Genomic DNA, 23,075 nt, shown 5'->3' with positions numbered 1-23,075 from the left:
AAAAGAAAAGATGGCTCCTGACCTCAGCATTATCACTTTATCATTTTACTTTTCTTTAGAAGTCTATATTAAAAAAGGTAAACACTCTTTGTTGGCTTTGCCCCAAGAATCCGTCAGTGGCCCACCACCCAACTTTCCCAAACTTGGGCAACGGGGTGTCCTGGCACTTGGTGGGTCAGGGCTTCCCAGGGTCTGAGGACAGTGCACCGTCCGAGGCAGAGCACAGTTGGCAGCCTGGACAGGGGCGAGTCCCAGCCAGTTGGTGAGTTTTGGGAAGCGGGCACAGTGGTACCAGCACCTGGAGAGGCTTGTCAGCTGCTCCTAGGGGTAGGGGATGCAAAAACATCAAAAATAAATAATTGAACATTAAAAAAAATGTTTTTAAGATAAATGACAAACTGGTTAGATGCTCTAAAATGCTAAAAGGTTTTCTATTTTATACTTAAGTATATACAGATAAACAATGTTTTATATAGATCCCTCATCTTTATAGGTTTTAGAAAAAATCAATCTAGGAATCAAAGGAGGAAAATGTTGATTAATTATGGTTCACATAAATTAATCTACAATCTCCTTTGATCTTAACAAGGTTTACTAATTAGGCAAGATCACAATATGACCCAATCACCAAAAAGCAACTCAGTAGCAATATCTTATAATAATGTCACCTTATAACCCAAGAGGTTTTAAATAAAAAAAAAATTGTTTATTTTTCTAAAAACGTTAGACAGACCATTACAATAAATGTGTTTTTCTCGTTCACTTTTATGAAATACAGCCCCATTATTGATGAATACCATAAAAATCTAATTGCCTGAATGAGGCCCTTCACTGTTTAACTGTGATGCTAATATTGCTCTTGTGGTGCTGAACACTGAGTACAAGCTCTTGTCCTATTTCAACTGGGATGGGATTATCCATCACTACAGCAGCCTGTTTCCAATGTGAAGTCTCACTTGAAGTATCCAGGCTAATCTCTTCATCAAGATATACGTGATACCAGAATGGAATGGCAGTCACTTGTCCAGATTTACAAATCTGCACCTAAGAAAATTAAAGTTTTAAAAATTTTAAGAGATGATGATAGTTTAAGAAATGAAAAGTTCTAAATTATAATTCTCAAGATGTTAAAAATCATTTTGAATTGTTACACTTTGATTTTTTTCTCTGAATTATCAACCTCAAGATATAAACATTTCAAAGAAATTCACTAAAGTTCTTGTTGTCTTTATTCATTACAAGAATGATAAGTGAACTAAGCTGATACAATGAGCAGCTAACTAGAGGGATACAGAGTGTCTGCAATAAGGGGAAAGCTTTTACATTTTTTTTGTTTTTAAACTCTTGCTTCCTGTCTTAGAATCAATACTGTATACGGGTTCCAAAGCAAATGAGCAGTAAGGGCTAGGCAATGGGGGTTAAGTGACTTGCCCAGGGTCACAAAGAGAGAGAAGTATCTAAGGCCACATTTGATCTCCTAACTCAAGGTCTGGCTTCTCAATTCACTGAGTCACCCAGCTGCCCCCTAATATACATTTTTAATGTGGAATTGATTCTGGGTGATTCTCATGGGTCACAGTGAAAGTTTAAAGCCTATGGTGGATAACTGAACAATAAACACACTAAGGCCTCACTTTTAAAAATCAGCTGAGGTGGAATGGAAAAAATATATACTAGACCATTAAGATTAACATCAGTGTAAACTGCTATGTTCATAATTTTATTTTCTATTAGGCTTTTAACAGAAAAACAAAACCACCTGTAAAATATATAAATTTTATATTCTTTCCTTCTGGGGAGGAAGCAGGAAGCCAAAAGGGCAAGAGGAGTACTGAGTTTCTCTATCTCACCTGGTGAGAAATGTGGCAGCTTTTCACAGGCCCAATCCCAAAGCTGATTAGTTAAGGAAGCTTTATTTAATCTGCTTCATTGTTCTGACCTAGGTAGGTTTGTCCTCACCTTAGACAGATTGGTGGCCTTCTATCCCTGGAGGATCAGTTGACTTAGCAAGGGTATCCAATTGACTTTAGCCCTACTCCAGCTCAAGAACACCTGAACTCAAGTGATCCACTAGCCTCAGCCTACTCTTGCAGCAGGGAGTAGAGCTATGTGCAACCACACTCAGCCTAAGGTGTAGTTTCCCCCCATAAACAAAGCTATCTGTTGAGATGTTTTTCAAGATTACTGTAGAAAGCAACTAAACCTGGAAAATGACCTCTGAACAAAACAAGCAGTACCTACTCTGTATTTTGTCCTTACCTTCACTTCTCTGTTAGAATCATTCAAATATGGATTCATCAAATCTAATCTTAGCAGTTCAGTTGGTTTGCTTAAAGGAATACAGGGCAAAGTAGAAAGGTCCAAAAAAGCCCGAACAGGAACCTATAAAAGGAACATTGAAATTCCAAAAGTGAACACAGTATCTTTCAACATAAGGAAGATTCACTATTACCTTAAAGAAACTTAAACACTGGGATAAAAGCAAGGGGTGGCACTAACATTAACAGCACCAAAGCTTCCGGGTTAAGATGGCTGCAGAGTAGAACAGGGCACTTAACTCTCCTCACCACCAATCCATACCTCAAAGGACACAAAAACCAAATCCAGATAAAAGAAGGGACCCCACAATAGGGCACGGTATTGAAGGTACGTGGGATTTAGGCATTTTCATGCTATAAGGGGGAGGAAATAGCTCCCATCAAAACGTGAGCGGATCAACCCTCCTCCACCCCACCCATAGTACCTCACTCAAGACTTCTGGCTGAGAAAGAAGCAGCACCAAAACTTTATATTCTTGAACTCTGCTGACTTAGTATACAAATTGTAGAGAAAGTCAGCTTTGTAATTAGAGGGCCAAGCAAAGAGGGGAAAATTTTATGCCAATAAGACCTATTGCCAAATGTTCATTTATCAATTAACCAATATCCTTTAGGAGACAAAAGTCAAGAAGTGGCTGTGATTAGTATGGGCCTATTCCTCTAAAGAAATTTCCTAAAAATTCAGTAGCCTTGGAAATATGCTACAAATTCTCTAGCCTCCCATTTCAATCCAAATTAAGTTTCCTGGGTCCACTAATAGAGAGAAGAAAATAAATAGATGGGTCAAAAAGAACACTTTCTAGCAATTTGCCTCCTTGGAACCCTTAGTTAAACAATTTACATTCATTTTCAAAAAAAAAAAAAACCTAAATATTAAACTGTAAGTTACTGGTGCCTTTGTAAGCAGTGTTAAATCTGAGAACAGGGGCAGGCAAGCTGTGAGAAAATCTTACTGGTTTGGTTTGAAGAAACAGTATATCATTTCTCTAGAAGCTACTATAGCTAGCATATGGCTAATATAACCTCCTCCCTTCTCACCCAACTGTGGAGCACCATCAACAATTATGTAGCAAACATTTATTAGGGACCCAATTTAAGTGGTCCATGAGATACAAAGAAATACACTGGGCCTGTCTTCATGGAGCTTAGAGTCCAGTAGTACAGAGTATACAAAACAACTAATCCCATCACCACTAATCCCCAGATACAAGTGTAGAGCCAAGTTCTTACCCAAAGACTCTTCCCTACCTTAATCTCCCTTCTCCTTCAAGGACAAATAAGCATTTTGACCTTTCCCTCTCAACTACACTATCAAAATCCACTGAGTTCCAACACAAGGATTCCTCCCTCCTTCCACAGAGTAGCAGCTTCTTTCTTCCTTTCCCCCCTCTCTTGTAACCCTAGGTCAATTGCCCCAAGGAAATTATTCATTTTCTTCATTTTCTTCTTTTTATGCCACTTGCAAAGGATCATAGTTAATGGAGGGTAAGAGTGCTACCAGTGATAGATACCTGCAACAAGAAAAATGAAAGCCAGACATTTTGAAATGGGCCTAGATAATAGTAAAGAACGAGATTGCAATCAATCTCAAAAAACCCTGGAGTGTGTCCTGAACTGCTTCTTAGAATCGAAGTTTGCATCTTCTTATACTCCTTATTAAGCATTTTTTCTTAATTATTAATAATGTGATAGCACTGTTTTCTATAATTTTTCACTGTAGATATACCTTCAGTTGCATTACTACTTTAATTGGCTGAGGGGACCCTTACTATCACTTTTAACATCATTTCTATGGGAAATACATTTGAGTTGATTTAGCAAAGTTTGGCAATATAATGCCTTTGTTAACTTGGGAATTACTTGTAAAGAGAAAGCAACAACATATACTCCAATGATAACAATACCAATAATAAAATCAGCAATAAAATCTGGGGGGGGAAATACATAAAAAGAAAAAAAGTTCAGAAGAGGAAAATGGTGACAAAAGGGGAGGTTAGTTTTTTATCTTATTAAAGTTAATAGTTTCTTATATTAATTAACTATAAAGACAAGCTTCTGGTTTTGAGAATTTTTGTGTATTTGAATTTTCTTTTGGTTACTATTTATAACTCTAAAACTGACTTATTACTTATAAAATTATTCAACGCAGTAGGTCATTCAAATGGAAAAGGGAAGTAATCTACAAAGTAAAACTCTTAAGCAAATTACTTTCCTTGAGAAATCATCCCTGTTAACTAAGTAGTAGTTGTTTCCAATGGAAACAAAAGCTTTCAGCCTACACAATGGGATCCCAGCTTGTGTAAGCGAACATGTGTTGATGCACACAAGTCTGTTTTTTTTTTTTTTAAACCCTTAACTTCTGTGCATTGGCTCCTTGGTGGAAGAGTGGTAAGGGTGGGCAATGGGGGTCAAGTGACTTGCCCAGGGTCACACAGCTAGGAAGTGGCTGAGGCCAGGTTTGAACCTAGGACCTCCCGTCTCTAGGCCTGGCTCTCAATTCACTGAGCTACCCAGCTGCCCCCACACGCCTGTTTTTTAATCAACTAAAAATACTCCATGAAGACAGGTCCAGTGTATTTAGAGATTCTAAACTGAAGGGTCCACCCAGTCAATTGAATTGACCCCCCCCCCTCCTCACCCTTCATTCAACAGCTGTGAGGAAGCAGAGAGCAAGATGCAAGTTAAGAGGTGAATTTGCAAGTCCTCTGACTACAGAGTCAATACCTTTTCACACATGGTACAGTTTGCAATGAGCTTATAGTACTTGTTTTCAAAAGAATTTTTTCATTTGTTTATATACCAGATTATCTTTGATAGCAACTTGCTCCAGTCACCATAATTCAGAGCCAGGGTCTAAAGGGTATATTGGTTAAATGAAATCAGAAGGAGTAACACAAACTGAAATTACTTCATAGACATTCTCTATGTAGTTTAAGTAAATTAATCTATACCCTTTTCAAATGCACTTAATTATCAAAATCATGATATGAAAAAAAACAAAACAATAGAACCTGCATCAAGGACTTAAAGACTCCTCAACTAAGCAGTTGTTTGTCATTTTTTTCCTGAAATAAGGCTGACACAGGAACCCCTTGTGTTCTATATCCAAAGGCTGGCTGACTGAAACTTTTGAAGAAAAGATAAAAGCTTCAGAAATTATCTTTAAAACTCTTTACATAGGATCACTATATTTTAATGGACTTGAAGCTAGTAAATTTCATGGAACCTCCAGGTACAAGATCATTGTTGAAAGCAAAATTAGAAAATTATGTAAACTATTACACTTTCCTTGTTTCCTCTCCTCAATCTTGTCCAAATATCAAGAAAATCCTCTTTCTGATAGGGAACAAGCTGTTTTCCTAAAACAGGTGATCAATGAAGTGCCTAAATGGTTTCAAAGGAATACTGAAGTGGATAACTGGAAGTCGATGCTATCTTTTTTTCTAGAGCCTTGATGTATGAGAAATCTAGGTCTTAAAATAAAAAACTAAAACTAAAGCAAAAAAAAAAACAACAAAAAACACAAGAAATCTACCTGGAACTGGTTAATGAAAGGTGCTATATTCAATCCAAGAGTTGGTTCAGTCCCTTGAACAGCATTCTCTTCAACCAGCGTCTTTGACTCCACAAGCATCCCCAACATTAATACATATTGAGGAAAGATCTTACCTCCAGACTGTAATAAACATCTAAAAAGAGAGGAATTTTAAAAGAAAAATTGATCAATATGTATTTCTAAATACCAAAAGAAGCATAAACATACGAACAAGAACTGTTTGCTGTTCAAAGGTGAAAAAATAATACATTTCAAGTCAAAACCATCTATCTGTATCTAAAAACAGATATAATTGTAGCCAACCTGCATTCTACAGAACCATCCCTGCATGACCAAGGAACTAAACTTAGCTCTTAGTAAGGAAAGTGTTGTGATCTTGCTCATTAAATTCTGGGCAAATGACCAGGATACTCCAACCAATTGTAGGGAAGACATGCCCCAAATTGTGTGGATAATGAATTTGCATACAGGGGACTGCCCAAATTTCCTAGGCCCATTCACAAGGATGAAAGAGGGTTATGTGATTGGAACAGGTGAAAAACATTGAGAGTGTAAACAGAAAATGTAAAGTTATGAGATGTTAGAAGAAATCATGAGATTAATATATATTCATCTAATTCTGAATTACCCAATTTAGATGGATATTTCCCTCAATCTCTCCAAATTAGGGTTTTACTCTATTTAGATATTAATATTATTCTAGTCTCTTATATGCCAAGTTTCTTCTGTAAAAAAACTACAATAACCAAAATGTATAATTTATGAGCTAGAGAATACTTATAAGCAAAAAAAATTTTTAAGAACATTTAGAAACAGTCTAACAACTATTACTTCACTGCTACTGGCTAGTAGTCTATCCTAAAATATTCATTTCACGATTTGTAAAATATGAGTAATATGAATGTGATTCTGGATTTCCTATGTTAGCTAGTAGGTCCTTCACCAAGCAAGGAGCCTTTAAGCAAGGGCTTACCCAAAGCCTGTGTGTTTCTATCAACTGCAGAAAAGTTTAGTGGAGTTCAGTGAGGTTCATCACCAGAAGATTCTCAACCACCAGGTAATGACTTATATTTATGCTACAACAACTCATAAAGGTCTCTGGTAAGAGAAAACCAGACTGATGAAATCCCATAAATCTTCATTCTACACATCATCTTCAAGCTTGGATTAAGGATGAAACTTAGAATGAAGATGGAAATTTGATTTAAAAAAAAAAAAGCAACTTATAAAGGGTTTAAAAAAAAAAAAACTAAAGAAAGGCAGCTGGGTGACTCAGTAGATTGAGAGCCAGGCCTACAGACGGGAGGTCCTAGGTTCAAATCTGGCCTCAGACACTTCCCAGTTGTATGATTCTGGGAAAATCACTTAACCCCCATTGCCTAGCCCTTACCACTCTTCTGCCTTAGAACCAATACGCAGTACTGATTCTAAGGCAGAAGGCAAGGATGAAAAAAAACAAAAATACTAAACTGAGGAAGCCTCAGCAAGGAAACAGAAACCTGATAATAGAATAAATTAAAAGAATGAGTGCTGGATTCAGAGAACCATGGAAATATTTGTGTGAACTAATGAAGAGTAAAGTCAGGGGAATAATTTATCCAGTGACAACTACCTAAAACACTGTAAACAACAACTGGTTGACTTAAAACCTAGGAATTTTAATGTAACAAATAAATAAATTTAACTTAAAAAAAAAAACTCTAATGAATGTGATGACCACCCATGATTATACAAAACGGTTGATATGGACATGCTACACAACTCTTGACACAGAAGTGAAAGATGAATGGCATAGAATGAGATATTCGTTTTTTGGACAAGGCCAACTATAGATTTGTTCTGTTTGATTAAGATTATTTGTCGCAATGGAAGATTTTGGTACTTCTGTCTTTTTGGTAAATGATGGAGTGAGAAGGTACCCAGGAAAAATGATAATGGTGTCAAAAAAAGGTTTTTCAAATTCCAAAAGAAAAGAATTAAAAGGCTAAATAAAAATCTCTCTTCCCTTTACATAAGCAGTAAAGGGTTGGATAAGTTTACATTTTGATTAATATTCTCAAGTTTTTTACAAAGGAAAAGTCACAATCCAATTAATAAAGGCATATGAATCGAAGCAATAGTTCCCTCAAACAATTAGACTAGGAAAAGTATGACCAGAACTTGTCACCCAGATCACCAGATAAAGAAAATATTTAGGAAAATTTGAAATAACTCTATGTGTTAATTACTGTCCACAGGGTGTTACTTCAACCCACTAAGGAATTTTGTTTCTAATGATCACATTATTTTTCTATCTAAGTGTAATTCCTGGGGACTCTGGAGCTCTCTTTCTGATATTATGGAAAAAGTTGTCTTCACAAACAGCTTAACCTTTTATTTTCATGAGGTCTCTTTCAAAATTGTGTTGACACTGCTAGATTAAAGAAAAAAAAACGTGAAATCCATAAAATTCCCAGATTCTAAAAATGCAGAATTGGAAGATCAAGCAAAACATATCTTAATAAAATTGACCCAAGTACCAAAAAAATTTCCTTTGAGGATTTTTACTCTACAAAGTCTTTAATTTTCAGTTAATAGAAGAATTTTATTAAACCAAAATATTGCATTTCCCTAAATAAGTATTTTCATGCAAATATACATGTTAATTTTCAATGATTAATCCTTCTTGCTCCTTAGAAAACAGTATCTCACCATCTTACCCATTAAATAAACAAAAGATCCCTTCTGAATATTCTTTCCTTTTTTTAATCTGAGTATTTTTCTTAACTGAGTTGACAAAAGTTTTGACTCTCTAGGTAGATAACACAAGATGGAATTTTAATACCATCATAAATCACTGGCAAGGCAGGGCCAATTTACTGGAAGAACTAATGATTCCTATCTGATTTCTTGAAATAGACAAGTATAATACAATATGCCAAAACTTCATTAAGTGCCATTAAAACAAATAAAAAGATCTGTTAAAATGTGGCAATACATTTTACTGGGAAAAAAAATCAATCTAATTTTTAATAAATACAACACTGAAACAGACTATATACAGAACTTCTCGCTGTTTACCTATATCCAAAGACAATTTATGCTTACCACAAGAGGGTGCCATTCCATGAATTTAAGGAAACCATACACTAGATTAAGAAAGCATAAAAAGTGAATGACTCACTTAAATCTGCTCTAACAAGAAAGAGAATTCTAACTCAGCCAAACCACAAACAATTGGCTGAATAAGCTGTCAAAAACTGAACTGCCAGAAAAAAACTTCATTAAAAAAAAAAACCTAAGCACCAAGACAAAAAAAATTGATGAAGAACTGGCAAATATGTCCAGTCACAAGCCTATCCTGATAGTAAATGAAAAATCTTTAAAATATGCATTACATGTTATTTCCAAGGTAAAATATCCCAGAAGCCATTCATGGTCTAAATATTCTATTAAGGAAATAATGCTCTTTAGCTATGTTCAAATGTTTAAAAAAAAATGTCTTTAGTTTTGCTGGCATTAAAAGTGTTTTGTTGCAGCTCATATCACTGCTATTGCCAGACTCCTCAAAGGAATCCTTTGCAAGGACAAATTTGCCTCAGAGCCATCCATCTGGGCCTTCGATAGTGAAAATATGTTCTAACTCCAAAGTTTATCCATAAATGGCAAAAGTTCTACAAAGGAGAAACTCTTTTTTGGGATTAGAGAGAGGGTGGATTTATACCATCTCCTCTCTAAATATATACTGTTCTTCCTTTTTTCAGAAGGTTTAAGTATAGCAACAGAGAATCTTGAGTGAGAAAAACTTTTATAACACTGCACAAAATCCATGAGAAAATAAGGAACTATGAAAGAACAGGCCCAGCAAATGATCAGGGTCACACAGGAAAGAATGCAACAGACAATGGAGATGAAATATACCTCTGAGGATAGCTGGTTCTGAACTACCCTGTTCCTCATACATTCATTCCCTTTTATCAGGTTTCTTCCATATGTCAAACTCTGATCTCTATAAAATCTTTATGAGAACAATCTATACACATATCCAGGGTATTCTGGGTACAAATATGAGAAGTGAATAAAAGAAGGCTTTACACAATTTTCTACAACAGACCATATGTTCACAGTCACAAAATGGTCTAAAAAAATGAGTGCAAGATCCTACTATTCATTGTCTATCGATTATGAAAAAGCATTTTACTAAGTTGAGTATTAAATGTTCTCCACCAAATGCCTCCCAGGTGTACCTTAAGATCATACAGAATTCCTTGATAGCTATAGCCAAATAATTTTTTTTCAACTATTCCCTAATCTTCAATAAGACACAAGGCATCAAACAGAAGATGTGAGCTTGCCAAGAGATGTCTGCCACAGTAGCAGAGAATACCCTGTGCAGAGTCCAAATGAAAGCAGGATTCCACAGAGGTGGTTAGGTCCTCCAGCTGCTTCTGGAGAAATGCTGCAAGACAGAATACTACAAAGCCTTATCAATGAGATAAACAACCTTTCAAAAGAGATTGATCTAACAATCAATAAAAGAAAATTAAAATGGAAAATGAATATATATTGGGGGTAGCTGGGTGGCTCAGTGCGTTGAGAGCCAGGCTGGAGATGGGAGGTCCTGGGTTCAAATCTGGTCTCAGATATTTCCTAGCTATGTGACCCCGGGCAAGTCACTTAACCCCAATTACTTAGCCCTTACCTTGGAACCAATACATAGTACTGACTCTAAGACAGAGGTAAAGATTAAAAAAAAAAAAAAAAAGAATGTTTATTATTCATCTTGACATGCAGTTAGACTGTGACCCATTTGGGTGTTCCAATGTCATATCTACATATCTTGATCAGGTAATGATAATTAGCTAAGCCCAGAACTGCACAGGAAGAAGAGGGAACACTGGGTTGCACTTGCAAAATTGCATGGAATTCTTCAAAGTCCCAAGCTGCTCCTTTTTAACACTGTTAAACCTTCCAGAGAAGCTTTACAGAAACATCATACACATTACATGATGAAGGATCAACATTGTGGGTGATCCAAAGAGCAATGAAGGAGCATATGCTAGCCACAATCAAAGAGGCTGAATCATATCACCAATGATGACTTCCATGTAAAATGTAGCATAAAAGTATCTTCTAGGAAATATCTGTTGAGAAGGAGAAGAGGAGCTCAGATGTGCACTAAGAGCAAGAGATAAGAGACAGTTGCACTTTTACACAGAGAATGTGAGAAGACTTGGAGGAAAACCTGTGTCATTTTGGATGTATCTTCTATACAGGATTTACAGAAGGATAAGAATCCCATAGAATGAAAAGCCTGGCTGTGCTGTGACCTGTTTGCCATAATAGAAAAAATACATCAACTGGATCCTGCATCTACTAAATGAATGAAATACCTTGTTTCATTACTGTTACTGGTTCATTTTTCTGATTAAGGTTCAACTTCCAAATGATAATCTGTGAACTTTCAATCTGACATGCATTTATTAAGCATCTATGTGCAAAACTGTGAAAGGCATTTTGGGAACTGCACTAAAGGAACTGACTTAAAATTTGTTATGGAATATAAGATAATTGAAATTATAAATACAGCAAATGAAAAAGAGAACTACAAACCTCAAACCATGATAGTTCAGAGGGAATACCCAAAATTTGATCCTTAATTAAAGAAAACACTAATTTTACAAATATTTGGTAGATTAAATTTATTTTCTCTGTAGTAATTTCCTACTCTCAGGCCCAGATGCAAATATTACTTACCATTCTACACTGAAAAATGTACAAGGTTAAAAAACATCTGCATTTAGCAGAGAAAATCATCAAGTTGTATTCTATCTACTAGCCAACCACACAAGCTATAAATCTTTTAGTATGACTAATCACCCACAAAGGACAATTTGCCTGTCTCATAATCCTTCCTCTATCCCTACCTTCACACCCAAAATAACTAACCTGTAAAAATTCCTTTCCAAAGTTTCCTATTACTTAATACAACACATGACTAAAAGTCAAGCTGATGATTAATATATATATCAGAATGTATATATTTCAGAAGTGTTACCCTGGCTAAGTAGCCAAACTTTCAATGTCAGAAAGAGGAGCCAAGTATTCTTTAAGTGATCCCCTACATAAGATAGGTTATGGTAAAAATAAAAGTAATAAAATAAGATCTTATGCTGGAACCCAGCAAAGAGGCCTTTTTTTGCTCCTTAACATAGTTTTAAATTTTTTTGCATATCCAAATTAAAGAAAAAATTAAATCATCTCTATGCACTATGAACTTTGAACCTACATTCCAACTCTGTCCCTAGAGGCTATCCAATTGCTATTCTCTTTTTTGACCTTCTCTCATGTACCAATAAGAAGCTTCCTTCAAAATAGCATTCATGCTTAACAAAAGACATTACCTTAGTAGGAAAAGCAAAGATAAGAATCCTGTCAAGAAGAAAACCATGAATAAGAGTCTGTGATTTTCCATGTATACAAAACATGAAAAACTCATTTTCATGGTCAACAAATATGCTTTTACTTATTAAGGATTACATGAGCAGACATAAATACTTTCTCAGAAAAATATTACACATGTTGTATGTTACCTAGATATTGCTGCTTTTTCCATCATCTCCTGCTGGATGAGGCCAGATGTCTCAATGACATCCAAGATGATAATACTCCAGAGTTTGTCTGATTTTGGTCTCTGTAAAACTGCACAGTCATCTTCCACATGTCTCAACCAAAATTCAAGTGTGTCTCTAGGAAAGTGGTTGGCTTCAGAAATGAGATCAAGAGTGAGACGGTGTTGTTCTTTCTCTACAGAACTATATGGTTTTACTAGCCCCAGTGTCCCAGCAATTATGGGCAGAATAGAAAAGCCTTCAGATACATCTAACACATAGAAAGGGTCAGTGGTAAAGCATAAGGAATTTCCACCTTGCGAATTTCCAGAGTTCATCTCACCACCAAGATCTTCAACATCCATGATCTGTGACTGTTTACTTGGGGTCAATGATATCAGCACTTTGCTCATGGCAGCCTTAAATCCTTCATGATAGGGAACATTGTTTAGCAAAGCAATTTCTGTGGACTCCAATGTGCAGAGCTGCCTGATTTCATCTGGTTTACTGGTTTGAAGGCTAGCCAGAGCACTACAGAGTTCAGCCTCACTACCTAGAGCATGAGACTCCTCCTCATTTTTATTAGAACTTCTTTCAACATCCATTCCATGATCCGCATTTATAATATGGATATTCTGGATTCTCAGGTAACAGTCTTGGCAGGAAACTTCCATCGTCACATGGTCTCCAGGCTTCACAAAATAATCTTCAATAGGGTTGTGGGGGCAGGGAGAAGAAATACAATAATAATTAATTCATATAAAAATCTATGTAGGCAAGAGATAGAGAACATTGCAAGATGTAAAATGAATAATTTTGGTTATATTTAATTAAAAGGATTTTGTACGAACAAAACCAATGCAACCGAAATTAGAAGGGAAGTAAACTGGGAAAAAAAATTTATAACAAAATTCTCTAATAAAGGTATAATTTCTCAAATATACAAAGAAATAAGTCAAATTTATAAGAAATCAAATCATCTCCCAACTGACAAATGGTCAAGGGATATGAATAGGCAGTTTTCAGATGAAAAAATCAAAACTATCAATAATCATATGAAAAAATGTTCTAAATCCCTCCTGATTAGAAAAATGCAAATCAAAACAACTGAGGTACCACCTTATACCTAGCAGAGTGGCCAATATGACAGTAAAGGAAAAAGATAAATGTTGGGGAGGATGTGGCAAAATTGGGACACTAATGCATTGCTGGTGGCCTTGTGAATTGATTCAACCATTCTGGAAGGCAATTTATAATTATGCCCAAAGCCCTTTAAAAGAATGCATGTCTTTTGATCCAGCAATACCACTACTGGGTTTGGATCCCAAAGAGATAAAAAAAAAATGGGAAAGGTTCTGTTTGTACAAAAATATTTAGAGCTGTGCTTTTTGTGGTGGCAAAGAATTGAAAAATAAGGGCATGTCCCTCAATTGGAGAATGGCTGAACAAATTGTGGTATATGATGGTGATCGAATACTATTGTGCTATAAGGAATGATGAACTGTTTGATTTCTGTAAGAACTGGAAAGACCTCCATGAACTGATGCAGAGTGAAATTAAGCAGAACCGGGAGAACATTGTACACAGTAACGGAAACATCTTAGGACAATCAAATGTACTTGACTCTGCTATTAAAAGCAACAGGACAACACTGAGGGACTTATGAGAAAGAATGTTATTCACGTCTAGAGAAAGAACTGTGGGAGTATAAATCCAGAAGAAAACATGATATATCAATTGTTTATATGGGTGTATGATTTGGGGTTTTGGCTTTAAGAGATTACTCTATTACAAAAATAAATAATATGGAAATAAGATTTAAGTGATAATATATATATATAATCCAGTGAAATTGCTTGTCAACTCCAGGAGGGGGGAGGGAAGCAACAATAATTATGTAACCATGGAAATAATTTTAAAATTTAAATTTAAAAAAATTCTTAATGAATTTAGTGAAACAAAAAATCTGCATGGAATTGGCTGGATTTTGGAGATAAAATTGAAGATAATATACATTATTACATTACTTTAAAGCAAAACAGAACATGATATCTGTCTTTAAAGGGCTTATAATTTACCTGGGAAATGTGCTTTACAAATTGTGTGTAAAGCATTAAACACGAGGGAATTTAATGATTAAACATGAAGATATAAAGAATTAAAAAATAAGAGCAGATGAGGTAAGTATTTGAAAATGTTTCTTGGAGGATGTAAACATTAATAAACATTAAGTATCTACAATGTACAAGGCACTGCATCAGGCACTAACAAAAAGACAAAAAAAAAATAGTTTCTGCCCTCAAAAAGCTTACATTCACCCAGGAGAATATAACATGTAGATAGATAAATAAATTTTAAATAACTACAAAACACATGGTATGTATATATACAAAGTAGCTTCAAGAGAGAACCAAAAGTCTCATGTAGGGTGTGAACTGAATGTCTTCTGAAGGAAGTCAGGAATTCGATGATGCAGGTGAGGAAGTAGGGCATCCTGGGTGGGGGATACTAATTATAAAAAGGCACAGAGGAAAGAGATGTAATGCCAGGAATGGAGAACGATAGGAGGAAGGTTTGTTTAAGACAGAATGCTCATGACTTAAGATGGAAAAGTGGGAGCTATCCTGTACTTTAGAGGGCTTTAAAAGTGAGGCTAAAAACTCTATATTTTATCTGAGAGGTATCAGGTAGCCACTGAAGACTCTTTAGTAGAAATGAAGAAACAGATGATTTCAGGGAAACATGAAAAGACTAATTGACTAATGCAGAGTGAAGTGAACAGAAACAGAAGAACAACTTTCATAACATCGATATTATAAGACTGAACAATTTCGAAGACTTCTGTGAAAATGTAATCAGCGGAACCAAGGCCAAATACTAGAAACAAACAACTTTAAAAGGTATAAGAACTATAATCAATTCCATGATCATTCATGATTCCAGTCTCTAAAGCAAGATGAAAAGGGAGAAGGAAACCAATGCCTGCCTCTGAAGTTACTAACCAAAGTTTTGCTAGAGTGGGGATGGCCCAGGCCCTTAATTTCTCTAAGTGCCTCCACCAAGTGAGATATTCACTAGAGGTAAGGAGCCCTACAGAACACAATGCCTCTAGAGGTTTCACAAACAGATGCGGCAGATAAAGTAAAAAAAAAAAAAAAAAATGTTTGAAACCTGACTGGGAAGTTTCAAATACCAGGCTAAGAAACTTGACATTTTTTATTATAATACACTAAGAAACATTTCTGAGCGGGGTAGTTAGTAATGATGAAAATCTGATGAAATAGGGGGCAGCTGGGTAGCTCAGTGGATTGAGAGTCAGGCCCAGAGACTGGAGGTCCTAGGTTCAAATCTGGCCTCAGATACTTCCCAGCTGTGTGACCCTGGGCAAGTCACTTGACCCTCATTGCCCACCCTTACCACTCTCCTAACTAGGAGCCAATACAAAGAAGTTAAGGGTTTAAAAAATTAAAAAATAAAAAAATTTGATGAAATAATATTAAGCTGATGAATAGAATAAACTGAAATAAGAAACAAAAAGGATTAAGAGATTACTTCATAAAATCTTAAACCTAGTGACTTAGGGAAGAGCAAGAAAAAAAAAAGGGCTGATTAACAAATGATAAGTGAGAAGAAGATTTAAAAAAATTAATGGTGACAGTTAGGTAGCTCATTGTGTTGAGAGCCAGGCCTAGAGATGGGAGGTCCTAGGTTTAAATGTGGCCTCAGACACTTCCAGGCTGTATGACCCTGAAAAAGTCATTTAACCCCAATTGCCTGTCTGTACCATTCTTCTGCCTTGGAACCAATAGACAGTATTAATTCTAAAACAAAAGGTAAGGGCTTAAAAAAAAAGGTGAATTAAATAACTGCATATATTATAACCTAAATCAAACTGCTTGCCTTCTCAACAAGGGGGGGAGAGGGAAGTAGAGAATATGGAACTCAAAATTTTAAAAAGCAAATGTTACAAATTGTTTTTACATGCAATCTGGAAAAGATATATTTATATACACACACACACACACATATAGGTATATATTTGTAAATGCAAAATGTCTAGACTAAGTAACTGGATGGTGGTGATAAAATGAGTTTAAAGTATTGGTAGAACAATTAAATGGACAGGTCTGCAGGTAGGAGACACAGAGCTAAAACTCAGGAGAAAGTTAAGAGACACAAATTCAGAAACTATGCCCAAAGGGCGCTAAAAGACTGCCTGTCCTTTGATCCAACCATACCACTGCTAGGTTTGTACCCCAAAGAGATAATAAGGAAAAAGACTTGTACAAAAATATTTATAGCCATATTCTTTGTGGTGGCAAAAAATTGGGAAATGAGGGGATGCCCCTCAATTGGGGAATGGCTAAACAAATTGTGTATCTGTTGGTGAAGGAATACTATTGTGCTAAAAGGAATAATGAACTGGAGGAATTCCATGTGAACTGGAACAACCTCCTGGAAGTGATGCAGAGGAAAACGAGCAGAACCAGGAGAACATTATACACAGAGACAGATACATTGTGGCACAATAAAATATAATGGACTTCTCTACTAGCAACAATGCAATGATCTAGGACAATTCTGAGGGACTTATAAGAAAAAACACTAACCACATCCAGAGAAAGAACTGTGGGAGTAGAAACACAGAAGAAAAGCAACAGCTTGATCACATGATTTGATGGGGATAAGATTTGGGATGTAGACTCTAAACAATCACTCTACTGCAAATATTAGTAATATGGAAATAGGTCTTGATCAATGAAACATGAAAAAAACAATGGAATAGCTCGTTAGCTATGGGAAGGGGGTGGGAGGAGGAGAGGGAAAGAACATGAATCATGTAACCATGGAAAAATACTCTAAATTAATTAATTAATTAAGCTTAGTTTTAAAAAGAGATATAAATTCAGGAAACATTTTTATCTAAGTGTTATTTGCTGTCTAAAGAAGAGATGAGGTCTCTAAGTGAGAAAATTCAGAGAGAAAGAACTAAGGACCAATGTCTAAGCCTCAAGGAACTTTCATTTTATTTTTTTTATGTTTTTTTCTTTTCTTTTTTTTAATTTTCTTTTTTAGAAAAATTTTCCATGCTTACATGATTCATGTCTTTACTTTCCCCTTCACCACCACCCTGACTACCCTCCCCCATAGCTGACATGCATTTCCACTGGTTTTAACATTTTTTAATTTTATTTTTTTTTAAATTTTAAACATTTATTAATATTGATTTTTAACATGGTTACATGATTCATGCTCCCACTTTCCCCTTCACCCCCCGCATTCCCCCCACCCATGGCCGACACACATTTCCACTGGTTTTGTCATGTTGGTTTTAACATTTTAACAAGACTTATTTAAGGAACTTTCATTTTAAAGAGATCTGAGAAACAAATATTTGCCATGAGATAAAGTAGGCTATCCAAGAATGACTAAAGATACAGGGAAAGGAAAGACTTTGAAGAAGGAAAGAATTGATAATATGCACAAAAAAGCATGTCCGTTAGTGGAAGTGATTAGCACACTGTGCTAAACTCCTGTCAACGATACTTCTAAACCAAACTTCTCGACAATGTGACCATGTGGTATAGCTCATTCCACTTACCCTATTAACTTATGGCAAGCAGCCACTGAATCAAAAAAGCGCTTACCTAGCTAGGTATACTTCAGAATTTACTATAATTACTCAAAAAGGCCCTTCATTTACTATATTCACTCTGGAGAAGTAAGATGGTCCAATCATTTTCCAAAGAAATTCTCAGTCCGTAGAGTCTAACCTTTTTTTTTTTCCCCCAACAAAAAACTTGTTACTTTTTGCTTGTTTTGAAACAAGCTGCCTTAGGTCTGTCCTTATAATAAAAATGCTGATACCATCTACCAAACTACCAAAGTGACATTTTAGTGTGCTATTAAAAAACATAACAAATGATTCATTTAAAGGAACAAAATGTATGCTTCCTGACAGCAGGTACTATTTTTGCCTTTCTTTGTATCCAAAATGCTTAGCACAGTCCTTAAATGAATAATGAACCCTATAAATACTTGCTTGTTGAGTGACTAGATTCTCAAGGAAAATAATGGGAAAAAAGACCTCAAATTATACTATAAAACAGTGTTTATTAAAACTATTTAGTATTAGTTAGAAAAGTATCCTAGTAGAAAAGTCTATAAGTAGAAGAAGTGTCCTTCCTAAACATTATAGATCTGACTAGGATAGGAAAATGAACAAGTTAACAGCTGTAATACTCGTCATCAAGGCTGAGGTACTAAACTTTCGCAAGGCAGTTATATAACTGATGATCTGATGTACCATATAATTTATATATTATCAAAATAAGAAGAGCCCTTTTGAGATAATAGTTGGTTTGATATGAAGGATAAGGGTCTAGGAGACCAGAGGATGGCTAAGAGAGTGTCACCCAAAAAGCAAGTCCCCTTCCTCAAATTAGAACAAACACAGACGCAATCACTGATAACCTCTTTCTCCACTTTTGGGGTCATGACTCCAAACATTGTGCATTTTACTTATTAAGTGCCTACTATGTAACTGGTGACAGGGAAAAAAGAGATCCTTTGCTTAAAAAGCTTCCATGGGTACACAGAGACCAATACACTGTGGTAAAACAGAATGAAGTGGACTTCTGTACTAGCAGCAATGCAATGATCCAAGACAATTCTGAGGGATTTATGGAAAAGAAAGCTACCCACATTCAGAGGAAGAACTGTGGGGGGAGAAACACAGAAGAAAAGCAGCTGCTTGAACACATGGGTTGAGGCAGTCATGATTGGGGATTTTGATTCGAAACTACCACACCAATGCAATGATCAACAATTTGGAAATAGGTCTTGATCAATGACACATGTTAAAACCAGTGGAAATGTGCATTGGCCGGGGGTGGGGGGAGGGCAAGGGGTGAAGGGGAAAGTAGGAGCATGAATCATGTAACCATGTTAACTTTTCTAAAATATGAATATTAATAAATGTTAAAAAAATGCAAAAAAAAAAGCTTCCATGGGAGGGGAAGAGATGGGGCGGCATCACTGGAAAATATGTACACAACTAAGCAAAGATAAAATATATACTAAGTATACATGAATTAATAGTGGTGAGAGATATCACTAGAAGCTGGTATGATCAGGAAAAGCCTCCTTAGGCAATTAAACTGAACCTTATTCCAAGAATGAGACATGGTCTTGTGCAAAGATAGGAGATTAAATACTATGTATATGGAACAACAAACTGACAAATTTGGCCTCATGATAGGGTAAAGAAAAGTAGTGTGCAATAAGCCTGGAAAGATAAGCTGTAGCCACATTGTGCAAAGCTCTAAACATGAAACAGAATAGTTTCTTTCTTCTCTTAGAGCACTGGTTCTTAAGCAGGAATCCATAGGCACCCAAAGGGTCTGAGGGGGGAAAAAAAACACCTTTAATTGAAATTTAGTCATTTCTTCCATTATGATTTTTAAAAAACAAGTGGCCATTATTCTGTATAGGTTTTACCAGACTGCAAAAGGGTTCCATAACACAAAAAAGATTAAGAATATTTGTCCTGCAAGGATGGTTCTTTAGCAGGGGTGAAGGATTAGTAGACAAGGAAGAATAAACTAGAAAACTGGATGATGAAAAAGAAGATATTAATAAAAAAAATTTAGGTTTAAAAAAATTTAAGTTAAAAAATGAAGATTAGAAGTTCATTTAGCATTTCAATATGCTCTGTGATATTTATGTAAATAGCTGGAATTGGGGCTAGAAAGAGCTCAGAGTTCAGATAGTCCAATCCCTTGTTTCACAGGTGAGGAAACAGGCCCAGAGAAGGAAAATGACATGCCTATGGCCAGTGACAGAGATAGGATGTGAACCCAGGTCATCTTCTAAATTCAGTGCACAACACTGCTTCTCAAACACCTCCACTTGATCACATTCCTTTAAAACAAGTTCCATCACAACAAAGTCCAAGTGTATATTTGCATAGGTGTGCACATGTATGCACATGTACACATAAACACACAAAATTTGGTCTAAATTTCATTGGGATACAGAGCCTCTACTAATGAAGACTGGCAACTATTTTGATAGTTGCCCAAACACACAGAGAAGTTACAGGGCTGCTAAACCAGTTGCAGCTAATTCCTTATCTACTAATCTATGCTGCCCCTCCTCCAAATACACACTGTCTCTAGAATGGTCCTAACTTATTGAAAGTCAGGGAGTTTCAACTTGACTTTTAGAGAACAGGTAAAAAATAAAATGGTCTAAATTCCTGAAAGGCAAATGAACTTCCACCTCTCACATCCTTATGTTAAGTTATCACTTCTCATTCTTCCCACTCCCCAACCTCATCACCAAATGATGAGGACTAAAGCAAACCAGTCATAAAGCAAACTAAATACATACCTGGGAGGTTCTGCACAGGGTAGACGGCTTGTTCCCAACATGTCTCTTCATGAGGACTTGTTGATAAACTGTGTTCGTCATCTAGCTGAAGTACAAACCAGACCACGATGGCATCTAGCACTCCTTCCTGAATGACAGGGATACTCATCTTATGAGGCTTTTTTGTTGCAAGGCTTTTAAGTTCCTAATTAAGAAAAGGAATAAAATAAGCTATTACATTTAACATGCCCATATACATATATACGTGTGGTATGTAACTTTATAAGTCCATTCAAGTCTATTCTAATATTTCACTATATTCACATGAAACAGTAAATTCTCCAAATTAAAAGATGATTTAATTTGGCATAAATAGATACAAATAGGATCTAAGATTCTGCTAGCATGGAGAACTTCCAGTGTTTTAATTTTTCTCCCCCAACATCCATCTCAACCCATTAATGGCCTAGTAGGTAAGTCCTAGTGAAATATCTAATATATACAAAATTTAAGACTTGCCCATAGTCATACAGCTACTATCATGCCTAGAATATGGATGCGTCTAGCACTCTCATCTACTGCACTATGATGGCTCACCAAAACTCAGCACAATACAAAATGAATGAACACTAGGTAGGGAATCAAGAGAATTGAGTTCTTAATCTTAGGTTTCCATTGTTCTATACACTATTTTCCACCTACTATGAGTTAATGTCAGAAGAAATCACTAAAACAATGGTCATGATTTATGTGTAGAATATAATATACAGGCTGATCTTTATATAATATAACAATAGGCTGATCTTTAGTTATAGAGCCTAGAAAAAATTTATACATAATATATGTATTTTATAAGAGAAAATAGGAAATGATAAAATTTGATCTAATAATCAGAATATAGCATTCTAATCTCTATCCTTAAACCAGGATCAAATATGCCATCAAATCTAGTGCTGTTTATCACAAAATTATCTCAAATGGAACAAATTTTAAAAGACTATACTATGTACTCATTATATGATTTATTATATTATGCTGTCTAGAACTTTAGATGATAGCACATAAACTTTAGTGTCTATACAGTAAATTTTAAAATAGAAATATTAATCTAAAAATCCAAGAGGTTTATTACCTGAAGATCATTGAAATCTACTGCCATAGTTTCAAAGGACTCTGTTAGAGGCAAATAGCCCCCAGGAACTCGACTCATTTTTTCTGTTGTATATGGTTCAATTGTTTCTTCAGAATCTACAGAAGAATATGCCAAACTCTGAAATTTCACATTTGTTGGTAAATGAACACCAGCAATATCCTGAACACCCAGCCTGGTGAAAAGGGAGCAAAAAGGGCAACATTTGTATTTTTATAAACCATTAGGCAAACCCACCAGCACTGAGCCTTTTGAAAAACAACAGTTAAACACCATTTCTAGTACTTCTTGGCAACACTAAATGGTGAAATCAATTAAAAGGCTTTTAAAAAAAAGATCTCTTGGCACTCAGGTCAGTTGAGAACGTATAATTTCCGACAAGACTATAATAGTAGGTCCACCTGGGGTTTCAGAGAGCCAACCTATCCTCCTCTACACAAAGGCTACAGTAACTTGGCTTTAGGGTCATTTCATTATTCTCTCAGAAGTACAACTTTTATTGGCTAGAGATTCCAGTTACTATAGGCCTAACAACCCCTTTAAAGGGGATCACACAACAAACAAGGATGGAGATACAAAGTTGATAGCAATGGTCTTACTGATAGTCTCTAAAGTGTTTCAGAATTCAGTAGCCCTAAGCTCCTATTTTTCCAGAACTCTTGTATTTTTATACAATAAACATTTTAAACAATTTTTACCTTTACATGAACTTTTAGAAGAATTATAGGATCTCTCCATACAGAGATGTCCACAGAAAGAACTGTACTTTTGAGAAATTCTATTCTCAAGATTTAAAGGTTAAAAATCTATAAAAAGCAAGGTATGTCAAAAAAACCATTTCTGAATTTTGCAAATAAGGAAATAAAAATAGAAGCAAATGAGATTATCTTTTAAGCAAGTGCTAGCCTAAATGATATAATATTAAGTTATAGAATGAAATATTAAATTAATGTTATAAATACCCAGTCATTTACCAGCCTTGGGCCAGGAATTCATTCTTTGCAGGTCAGCAAATTTCTAGGCTTTTAGTGACAAGGCAAAATTAAGCAAGTATAAAACTACTTAGACAAATCCTACCCAATACCATT

At 35.5% G+C, this 23,075-nt stretch overlaps 1 protein-coding gene across 1 annotated transcript in view; it reads right to left on the bottom strand.

Annotated features, from left to right (window-relative positions):
• Window positions 1-745: 745 nt before the first annotated feature.
• The window catches only part of PRMT9 (protein arginine methyltransferase 9), a 39,490-nt gene continuing 17,160 nt past the window's right edge, over window positions 746-23,075 (bottom strand). Inside the window, exons 7-12 of the mRNA XM_044680892.1 lie at window positions 21,970-22,162; window positions 20,859-21,042; window positions 12,447-13,170; window positions 5,854-6,007; window positions 2,260-2,382; window positions 746-1,044 (exon numbers count right to left, since the gene is read on the bottom strand). Of these exons, the coding sequence (XP_044536827.1) occupies window positions 829-1,044; window positions 2,260-2,382; window positions 5,854-6,007; window positions 12,447-13,170; window positions 20,859-21,042; window positions 21,970-22,162 (1,594 nt within the window). The 3' untranslated portion in view covers window positions 746-828. The remainder of the gene's footprint in view (window positions 1,045-2,259; window positions 2,383-5,853; window positions 6,008-12,446; window positions 13,171-20,858; window positions 21,043-21,969; window positions 22,163-23,075) is intronic.

The sequence above is a fragment of the Gracilinanus agilis genome, chromosome 6 (genome assembly GCF_016433145.1).
Source record: "Gracilinanus agilis isolate LMUSP501 chromosome 6, AgileGrace, whole genome shotgun sequence".
NCBI lineage: Eukaryota > Metazoa > Chordata > Mammalia > Didelphimorphia > Didelphidae > Gracilinanus > Gracilinanus agilis.
This window is presented reverse-complemented; position numbering and strand designations above follow the sequence as displayed.